Here is an 11,182-nt window from a genome sequence, read left to right on the forward strand (position 1 = left end):
ATCTCGCTTAAAAGCATGTATGGTTTTCTTTTTCTGTGGACCACAAAATAAGAAGATTAGCAGAATGTCCACACTGCTCTTTTGACCTGTAGGGAGGGATGTTAAGCCACAAAAATGTAATAAACTACCTGTAAATATGACCATTTTTATTGTTATGCTCCTGAAAGGGTGTAAATGTAAAAGAATCAGCTTATTCATTGCAGCTTAAATATACTTCCTCATTAATGAAGTTTGTTTCCAAGCAATAGCTGCTCTGAAAACAAATCAAATGCATGACAGCCCTGCAACAACTTCTGGAAACTGCATTTTGATTAAGCCTTGAGGACTTACAGATGCAACACGTTGTTTATTGTAAATGTTTGGGTGTGTTATTGTCGTTTCTGAAGCGTTTTCCATAAGTTGTCTTCAAACACGATATGCAATTTCTTGTCTTTTACAGTTGATCATATCAAAGTCAACAGATAAAGCAGAGCAAGCTGTATTTAGAGGGAAACAAAACCCTGTGTTTGTGTAAGCACCGTTTTCCGCGTACACGTCTCGCTGTGAAAATCTCACTCAACCGGCCTTCCCGCTGATGTTACCCTGGAAACTGATCCTGAGTCAGTTTTGTCTTGTCATGTGCCGCGACCGCGGGTCATTGCGTACAGTAACGGCTGGTCTGAGAACAGCTAAAGAGGCGGATACAGTATCCGGTGTAGTGGCGAGCCAGGCACTTCGTGGTCTCTTGTGATTGGTCGAGAGCGTCAGCTGTGGACCAATCAGCGGCAGACATCTGTGCAGCCACGCGCTTCTCCCGAGCCACTGATAAACCGAGAGCAGCAGAGCGCGAGAGGGACGGAGGGAGTGTGCGGGTTAATTCCTCAAATTAACAAAAATGCAAATTATTACATTATTCCAGCTTGTTTCTGCCTCAATATTGGCACTGGCTGCCAATGCAGAGGTGTATTTTAAAGAGCAGTTTCTGGATGGAGGTGAGTGGATCATTGAACTCGCATGTCATGGTTGATTTATAGGTCACAACATTAAAAGTGACATTAAAATCGCTTCTCGACTGAATAATTGATTGGCTGTGATGCTTAATTATACTTTTGTTATGTTTGGAAAGCAAATTTTATTACTTAGCAGTTTTGGTTTATGCATATTAGTTTGCCAGAGCAAAAATGAAACCATAAAAAATGATTCTTTCTTTCTTTGTTTGCACAATGAATGTTACAGTACTGAAGAAGTGCATTATGGCACATGGGTTGTTGACATTCATTAACTTTTAAAAACATAAAATCAAACATTTAGGCCAAAAATGTTAGGTTATGTATGCTTGTGCACTCCTAAAAGTTGACAAAATATAGAATTTAACCAGTTGAAACTTCTATTCTTGGGACCAGAGGTTCTGATGACTCGTCTTGCACTAAGGGGCGTGTCCACATATCTGTCCAATAAAACGCTCTGGTTAACGAGAAAGCCACGCCCCTTGAGTCCCATGACAGCAAAAGAAAGTATCAAATCATGTTTCACGGCTGTGATGTAAACTCAATTCTATTAGTTTTATGGAATGTCACACCACACCACAGTATACTGATTAAATGTCATGTGCCCACTGCATCTTATAAGTCATCATTTAAGGCCTTGTCTAATTGGTTTGTTATTTGCACAAGATGTGTATATGTATTTAAACGAAATTTTTGATCAAACATATCAGCGGATACGTTTTGATAATGCAAAACTTAAATTAGCGCATGTTAACTGCACGTGTCTATCAAATGGGTTTGCAAGAACAGGACGTTTCTTAAGTTATTCCACAAACTTCCTTAAATATCGATCATTAAACGTGTGTGGAATGTGATTGAACCTGCAACCCTCATAAACTCTTCTCGTTTCCTCCAAGTTCATAGATAAAGATTTATAATTGCACAAATCTTGTACAGTTTGAGTTAGTAAGTTAGCTGGTGATGACATAAATATTTATATAGTGTTCTTTTTCAATAGAAATGTAATTATTATTTTTTTACTCATTATTTAGCACCTCATTTTAATATCATTTTTATTGGCATTTGTTATTATTAAATGGTATATTTAGTTTTCTTGTCATTTCTTGTTTTGTTATAAAGTTTTGGCAATACTTTATATAAACACAATTATGCCAATAATATATATATATATATAAATGAAATGTCCTTTTTAGGAAGGTAATCACATTTGATTTAATTTCAGTTAACAAACATTTCAAGTAATGAAAGTGTTTTTTAAATGGTTTTAGTTAACCGTAATAACCCTGGTTTGTTTCATAATCATAACTGATTTACTTTGCAACATTGACACTGTTATTGAACTGAACTGAATCTAAATTGATCTGAATAATGACTTTATTGTCTTCTGTAGAGCTGCTTTACAGCGAAAATTGAATTTGTTTCATAATAGTTGAATTTTACAACATAAACACTCGTATTTTCCTGTTTTTAAATGTGAAACTGCTTTGAAACAACTTGTGTATTTGCATGAAATGTCCCTTTTTAGGATACTAATCCTGTTTTCATCTCATCCTTGTTCGCAGTTACATTCTCTGATGTTGTTTTAGCTTTATTTCTTCTCTTCTAACTTTATTATCTGAATTCGCAGATGCCTGGAAGGGTCGATGGGTGAACTCGGAGCACAAATCTGACTATGGCCAGTTTAAACTAACCGCCGGAAACTTCTACGGAGATGCTGAGAAAGACAAGGGTAGGCTTCTACATCCCTAAAAATAGGCCTGGGCGATAAAACGGTATCGATATTTATCGACGGTACACCTTCCTCGAGAACGTTCGTAAAATGTTTCTATATAGGCACATGTTATGAGTGACGCAGACAGCACACGCAAACATGAGGGCTGTGCCTGCCTGTGATGAGGAGATTGTGAATAATAATAATTATTATTATTATTAGTCGAATATAAAATAAACATTTGCATTTGAATGCAAAAATAGTACAATCAAATGTTAGGTGTGCGTCTGGCGCGCGAGATGCGGTGATGATGATGTAAGTGACGTTGTTGCATTTTAACGTTTTGTTAGTCTAGCCCACGAGACGCGCAGTTGCTGCGTTATGCATTTAAAATATTAGAGAAATATAGAAGCTCAATCCGTAGAAGATCTTGATTAGGTTAAAACTGAAACCAGCGCATTTTCTAGACGGACAAATATGACTGCTGCACTTGCATCACACAGAAGAGATGTATAGAAAGCCATGCAATGTTTAAACTTTTAAAAAACACGTCACGAATTTGTGGAAGTTTATTCCCTTTCACTGCGTCTCATATATTTTTAAAGGCAATCTGCGTGATCGGTGCTTCGGCTCTTTGGATTAAGCAATGCATAAATACATGATGCTGTTTTGTTCATAATTTTTTTTAAGCAATTTACGAAATTATATTTGAGTTCATTTAGACGTAATGCACGTTTTTTCATAGACACTTATTTGACAATTAAATGTGCTGCATTATTTTGCTCATTGCGCCCTCCTGTGGCCTCGGGAAACAAGCCAAAAGTTTAACCTATTTAATCTGCATAAACAAAAATTTGAAATGAGATATGTTTAATTTTTATTTTGTGTTTGACTGTTAAAACAAAAAAAATTGTTGTTTGTCTCAATAAATTAAAAAAGTTAATTTAAAAATACAGTGGTTAAATGTAAAAAACATTTTTTCTATTGCTCTTTGTTTTAAAAAAAGGTTATAAAAAAATTTAAATAATTATTGATACTGAACAATATGAAACATTATATCGTTGATACACTTTTTAGCTATATCGCCCAGCCCTACCTAAATACTTTACCTTTGGTTCAGCAAAGAAGCAAATGATGAGTTTGCTTGACTTTTCTTCACCTACAGGTCTGCAGAGCAGCCAGGATGCCCGTTTCTACGCCACTTCAGGCCGCTTCGAGCCCTTCAGCAACGAGGGCAAACCTCTGGTGATCCAGTTCACCATCAAACACGAGCAGAAGATCGACTGCGGAGGCGGATACGTTAAAGTCTTCCCGGCTGATCTCAACCAGGCTGACATGCACGGAGACTCCCAGTATTACGTCATGTTCGGTACGTCGACCGTAACGCCTGGATGTATTATAGGAAAGGAGTCGTTTATTTATATTTTCGTGTCTGAATCATCTCAACAGGGCCTGATATCTGCGGCTACAGCACCAAGAAGGTCCACGTCATCTTCAACTACAAAGGCAAGAATCACCTCATCAAGAAAGAGATCAAATGCAAGGTGAGTTCCTGTTAAAAAGTCTAATTCACTCCAGGGTTTTAAAAGACAATATTCAGTAATAATATCGATTTAATGCACTGAGACAGTCAGACGAGAACAAAATTTGAACTGAATTGAGCTGATAATGATAAAGCATTGACATTATTGAACTGAATTGAATCTACGTTGGAACTAAATTGATCTGAATAAAGAAACTTGTTTTATGTAGAGTTGCTTTTACAGCTGAAATGGAATTTGTTTCATAATTTAATAATTAACACGGCTATTTTCCTGTTTATAAATGTGAAGCTGCTTTGAAATGAACTGTAACGTGTAAAACACTTTCTAAAAGAACAAAAACAGAATAGTTCAGCCAAAAATGTAAACTGCGTCATCTAATCATCTACTCATCGTTACTAGCAGAATATCTGGAATATTTTCCATGCAATAAAAGTGAATGATGACTTTGAAAATACTGATAAATGCATGTCATAAATGCATGCTGGGATGATTTCCATATGGCCCAAAATAAAATATTTTCAAAATATACAAACATTTCCTACCAATATATTTTTGGGCATTTTTTAAATTTTTATATATATATATACAGTGGGTATGGAAAGTATTCAGACCCCCTTAAATTTTTCACTCTTTGTTATATTGCAGCCATTTGCTAAAATCATTTAAGTTAATTTTTTTTCCTCATTAATTTTGCCCTCCATTCACATGCCACATTTGAAGAAATTTTTTTTGTCTATATGTGAAGATACAACATGTTTGAATAAAATTAAGCAATGAATAAAGCCAAAATGTAGGCTACTGCGAGATTGGAAATGTAATTTCTTGCCCCTGGAATGTATTTTGGCAAATTAAGGTTGAAAGTAAATATATTGTCAGTTTCAAAAATATATTTTGTTGAGTTTCACTGTTTACAACACAAATTTAGCATTTATTTCAAATATATTTTAGCCAGAAAATATATTTATTTTTTTGCCAAAAGGGGTTGAGAGTATCTGTAAAATAATTGTCATAGAACGAAATTGACATTTTAGAACAAGCTGTCTTAATGAAATCTCTTTTTCTCTCCATGCAGGATGATGAACTGACTCACTTGTACACACTGATCCTGAATCCGGATCAGACGTACGAGGTGAAGATTGACAACGAGAAGGTGGAGTCTGGCTCTCTGGAGGAGGACTGGGACTTCCTGCCCCCGAAGACGATCAAGGACCCCGAAGCCAAGAAACCTGAGGACTGGGACGACCGCGCCAAGATCGACGACGAGACGGACACCAAACCTGAGGTTTGATTCGGTCTCATATCACCTGCAAGGCAGAGCTGGGTCACTTTCAGCTTTTAACTCTGACTGTGTAATGTTGCCAGGACTGGGATAAGCCTGAGAACATTCCCGATCCTGATGCCAAGAAGCCAGACGACTGGGATGAAGATATGGACGGAGAGTGGGAACCTGCCATGATCCCAAACCCAGAGTACAAGGTACAGACTTACATGCTTGAAGATGCTTCAACAAGACGCTTCCACGGTGTTCCAGATCTCTGATCTTCATTTATTGTTGTTATGTTGCAGGGTGAGTGGAAACCCAAACAGATGGACAACCCCAACTACAAGGGTGTCTGGGTGCATCCTGAAATCGACAACCCTGAATACACTCCTGATGCCGAGATCTACAAATTCGACAGCATTGGAGTCATTGGGCTGGATCTCTGGCAGGTCAAATGCCTTAGTCTTGCCATAAAATGTCCTTTCATTTTTTTTTTTTAACTATGACAGTTTTGTTGTAAAAATCCTATTAACAATATAAGTTGAAAAAAATTATGAATTGAATTTACTTAATTTTTTTAAGGTAAGTGGTTGCAATCAATTTATTTTAGCTATGTTTAAATAAACAAAATTAGTTGACTAACTTTTAGCATGCTTCTTTTTTTTTTTTTTGAATGTAGCTAAAATAAATAGTTTGCAACCACTTACCTTAAAAATGTTTAATATAATTTGTTTCAGTGCAGGAAGCAGTATAAAAATGTCAATAATTATGAAATTCAGCAATGCATGTGGTAGTATTCATGGCATGCATTCGCTCTGTCCATGATTTACTAAATATTTACAGTGTTGTGAATATTGCATTGGTCGTAATGTGCTTTTTATGAGGCCAGTTCATTTTTATTGAAGTTTAATTCTTGCTTTAAACAGTCTATTTTTTTGCAATGATTTGATTGAAATGATGGTTCCTCTCACGCCTTTTGTTTTAAAGAAATTTCAGAGGAATTACTAAATATCAGTAAAATAATTACTACTGAATAATAATACTGAAACTTTAAATTAAATTAAAATGGAAAAATGTTAAAAATAAATTATCAATATTTATTATTATTATTATTAATCTGTATTAAGCCCTAATTATATAGTGTTATTTTAGTATTTTTAAGCAAGTAGTTTTTTATTAATATTTTGAATTACTTTTTATTTTCAGATTTTTAAAATTGTAATTTTAGTTAAGGTTTTAGGAATTTTGTTGTGTGTTTTAGCATTTTTTTATTTTATTTTTTTTTAATACAGCATGCCTATTGTTTTATTCGTTTTTTTTTTTCAGTTTTAGTTTTAGTACATCAAGTTAAGCTAAATAAAAAATGAGAAATATTTTTTTTTATGGTTTTAGTTTAGTTTTAGTTCATTATAATAACCCTGGCATGTGGTTGCATACACAATAGTGAGTTTAGAAAGAGGAAATCTATTTTAGAACTGCTAATATGACTATTTGTCAGAGTTTGTGAGGTTTCTCATCACACTTTACACCGTGTTTGCACTTTAAACCACTAAGAGGCGCTTTTCTCCCTCTATCAAATTCAGTTCACTGTGAGAAACACAGCAGACACCAACATGTTTCTGTTTCCGTTTTGTCTCTCCAGGTAAAATCCGGCACTATTTTTGACAACTTCCTAATCACAGATGACGTGAAGGAAGCCGAGGATTTCGGAAATGAAACGTGGGGTGCTACAAAGGTACAAGACACAAAATTACAGTGAAAGAGTTTGATTTTAGCATGTTGAATACTTTCATAAGCAATAAAGATACATTTGAAATTGTCTGTGTTGTCACAGGGTCCTGAGAAGAAAATGAAGGAGGAACAGGATGAGAAGAAACACAAAGAGGAGGAGGAGGAGGAGGAGGAGGAGGAGAACAAGGAGCAGAGCACAGAAGCAGACAATGAGGAGAAAGATGAAGGCAAGGAGGAAGAGACAGAAGAGCCTCCAGAGGAGGGAGACGAAGATGATGCGCTTCCTAAAGATGAACTGTAACGCAGGAAGTAGATTCCACATTCCGTGGTTGCCAGGGAAACGACCGCAGTGCATTCATTCTAAACACCACGCCCTTTGAGACGGCGATGATGTCATACAGGGGCAAACGGGCGAATGGAAGTTCTCAACCCATACGTTTCATTTGCGACCTTTGACCTTTAACGAGCCAGTTTTTTGTTATTGAAGTTTTCTGTACAGTACCAGGGGTCTGATATGTTTGACATCTTTTAATGCTGATCTATGATCAGTTTATTTGTAAAATCAATGCCCATATTAGTTCATGTTGTTGGTGTCAGTTATGTTCAGGTAGTTTGAAGGAACTAGACGAAGTTCATGGAGTTTTCTTGAATTATAGTTATGAAAGCCCGTTTTCACCTCTGAATACAAAAAGAAAAAGAACATTTATCTCGCAATTCTCAGTTTATATCTCACAATTTGGACTTTTTGTCTTGCAATCCTGAGAAAAAAGTAAGAATTGTAAGATATAAACTCTAAATTGCAAGATATAAACTGAGAAAAAAAAGTCTGAATTATGAGCTTTAAACTCAAAGTGGCAAGATATAAAGTAAGAATTATGAGATATAAACTCAAAACTGCAAGATACAAACTCATGATACAGAGAAAAAAGTCTGAATTGTGAGATTTAAACTTAAAAGTGCTAGGTATAAACTCAAAATCGTGAGATATAAGCTTAAAATACTGAGAGAAAAAAGTCCGAATTGTGAATTTTTTAATTCTAATGTTAAGACTTCAATTGTGGAAGTAAGGACTATGAGATATAAACTCGTAATTCGGAGAAAAAAACGTAGAATTGTGAGAGACGGTTACATTTTTTATTCTGTAGCAGAAACAAAAAGCCTCAGAATTGCAAGGGAACAAGTCAGAATACTGGGTTTATATCTCGCAATTTTGAGGAAAAACTAAGTCTGAACTGTGACAAAGTTACAATTACATTTTAGTTTTTTTCCGTAGTGGAAACGGACTTCCATAAATAGTATGGAATGGGATGTTACACAGTTCACAGCTTGCATAGTCGTTTCTCCACATTGCTGAAATGTTCAAACTATAGTCCTCGTTTCTGAAACACAAGCAGAACAAAATCATTTTTTTGTGTAAATTGTTGCAGGAAAACTTAAAGCGATTTATACAAATTAATTCGGCTTTTATTTCATCAACGAGGACCGATGAATGTTTGTACTGTAGTGCAAAAGAAATTCACAATTGGCATAATGTTCCTTTGGCACTAATGATTTAGTTTTGTTCTGTTACCGCAGTATGTGTGCTGTGGTTATCAAGCTCCTAAACAAGATATTCAGTCAAATTCCTTTCTTTTTCCAGCTCTATTTATTTACAAAGTCTTGCAGTTTGAGTTTTACCTTTCAGAATTGTTTATATATATATATATATATATATATATATATCTTTTGCTACTTGAAAATAAATAGCTACAATAAGGGATGTAATAATATTTGCAAAGATTTTAAGGCCTCTTTAAAAAAAACTAGTTGTCTACACACTGAACTAAGTCCCAAATGTTCAAATTGGATTGGTACTGAAAATCCTGTTTATTGACATTAAACCACCTTTTTACATGTTGAGAGTTGTAATTAATGTCAAAGTTTTAATAAATAACTTTATTGTACATGCAGTTGTAATATTTAGAGTTTTTGAGCACATTATGGTTTCATACTCGGAACTTTATTTTATTTATTTACAGTGTTGGGGAAAGTTACTTTTAAAAGTAATGCATTGCAATATTGGGTTACTCCATAAAAAAGTAACTAATTACGGTACTAAGTTACTTTTTATGGAAAGTAATGTGTTACTTTACTTTTGCGTTACTTTTTAAATTTGGACAGGGCTTACTTGTTTGTTTTTAAAATAAAAAAGTGATATTTTTGGCAAATATAAAAGCCTTTTCAAACCAAAAGTGAAATGAATGCGCCTCAGGCTGAAGGAAAAGTACAGTAGAATGCAGAAGAAGACATTTCAACACACTTCAGCAATAAACAAAGACACACAAATGTTTGTCTAGAGTAATTTGTGCTTATTAGTACGCTTGAACTGGATCATCGAAGGTCAGAAGCAAAGACATTGGTTAATAGAATGGGATTAAATACATAAAGCATATTTGAGTTGTTTAACATAATTATTGCAGGTTTGTTATATTCTGAGTTGCATTATTTTTATTCATTTTGAGGAATACTGAATCTGTGTTTGTTTGTTTTTTTTGTGAGTGAGATGAATTAATGCATATTCATATTTATTTTAGAACTACAGTAACATCTTCTGATTTCTCTCAACATGGGGACAGGAGAGCTGTCAGTCAATAAATTGGAAAAAAAAGTAACTTGCGTTACTTATTTGAAAAAGTAACTCAGATATTCTCTTGTAAATTAAAAAGTAATGCGTTACTTTACTAGTTACTTGAAAAAAGTAATCTGATTACGTAACTTGCGCTACTTGTAATGCGTTACCCCCAACACTTTATTTATACTGATATAATTCAAGTTAGTTGTTTACACTAAAAGAATAGATGAAGATATCTGAACATTTGTCCATGTTTACACATTTCCCATACGCTTTCATGAATTCATAATTTCTCTAGAATGTTTGTTAATCATCTTTTTCTGTAGATTTAGTAAATATTGAGTAATAATAATTTTTGTGTGGTTTAATGAATACGTTTACTTTGTATATGCAACACGAAAGCTGGTCCCAAAATTAAAGTAAAATAAAAAATTTAACTGAAAGTTTTCCAGTCTCAAGCCATCTGTAAGAAGATTTGAAGCAGAGCAGGATAGCTGTATATAGACTGTATGATTTGTGTAAATCTCACTAAAGATATTACACAGACTTTATTCAATCATTTTTTCACAATTTGAACTGCACAAAAGTGGTCAAGTAAGACATGTTTAGGTTGTTTCTGGTAGCTGCTTGCATTATTTTCACCATATATGCTTTCTATAATGGAAAAGCTGATTAACATAGTCCTTTGAGTCCCATTCTTAATTCCAATCACATCAGTTTTATACGGTGGCAGAGAAGTGCAAAGCAAATCACAATTCTGAAAACAAAATAACAAATTACAAACGCAAATGCAAGTCTAAAAAACAAAATAACAATTCAGAAAGCACAACAACAATTCAGAAAACATTATAACAAGTCAGAAAACACAACGGCAAATCCGAAAACAAATGAACAAGTCAGAAAACACAAGGACAAATCAGACAAACCGAAAGAGGTAGGTATATATTGAGACAGCGCCATTGGTTTGGGATTACTCACCGCTGACTGGACGAGACATCTGTCAATCAACGTATACAGGGAAGAACAGCAGAGTCGTGGTAGAAAGTTCAGAGATGGTATTAAAGTAGCTCAGTTTAAATGTATTGTATGAATTGCCCTTACTCTGGAATAAAACATACGGAGTGTATATTTATATTTAGTTAAAAGTAGCTGTTAATCATCAGCTCCAGTGGTGCAGATGGATAAGCACTTGACTTTGGCTTTTTGACACGATCGACCCGGGTTCGATCCCGCCTTTTGCCGAACTCTTTTTTTCTTTTCAAATCTCGTATCACATCGTAAAGGCATTTATTTTCAATAAACATTAAGGAAATAATCAAAAAGTTGAAAATAAAGTAT

The 11,182-nt window shown here is 34.6% G+C and overlaps 1 protein-coding gene across 1 annotated transcript; it reads left to right on the forward strand.

Moving 5' to 3' along the window:
* The first annotated feature begins 783 nt into the window (after positions 1 to 783).
* LOC107552714 (calreticulin-like) lies at positions 784 to 7,543 on the forward strand. The gene is made up of 9 exons (XM_016234678.1): positions 784 to 971; positions 2,614 to 2,715; positions 3,863 to 4,066; positions 4,147 to 4,241; positions 5,314 to 5,523; positions 5,604 to 5,717; positions 5,808 to 5,951; positions 7,145 to 7,237; positions 7,337 to 7,543. The coding sequence occupies exons 1-9, from the start codon at positions 875 to 877 to the stop codon at positions 7,532 to 7,534; spliced, it is 1,257 nt and encodes a 418-aa protein (XP_016090164.1). The 5' UTR covers positions 784 to 874; the 3' UTR covers positions 7,535 to 7,543.
* The last annotated feature ends 3,639 nt before the right edge of the window (positions 7,544 to 11,182 follow it).

The sequence above is a fragment of the Sinocyclocheilus grahami genome, unplaced genomic scaffold, assembly GCF_001515645.1.
Source record: "Sinocyclocheilus grahami isolate Dianchi unplaced genomic scaffold, SAMN03320097.WGS_v1.1 scaffold456.1, whole genome shotgun sequence".
NCBI classification, from domain to species: Eukaryota; Metazoa; Chordata; class Actinopteri; order Cypriniformes; family Cyprinidae; genus Sinocyclocheilus; species Sinocyclocheilus grahami.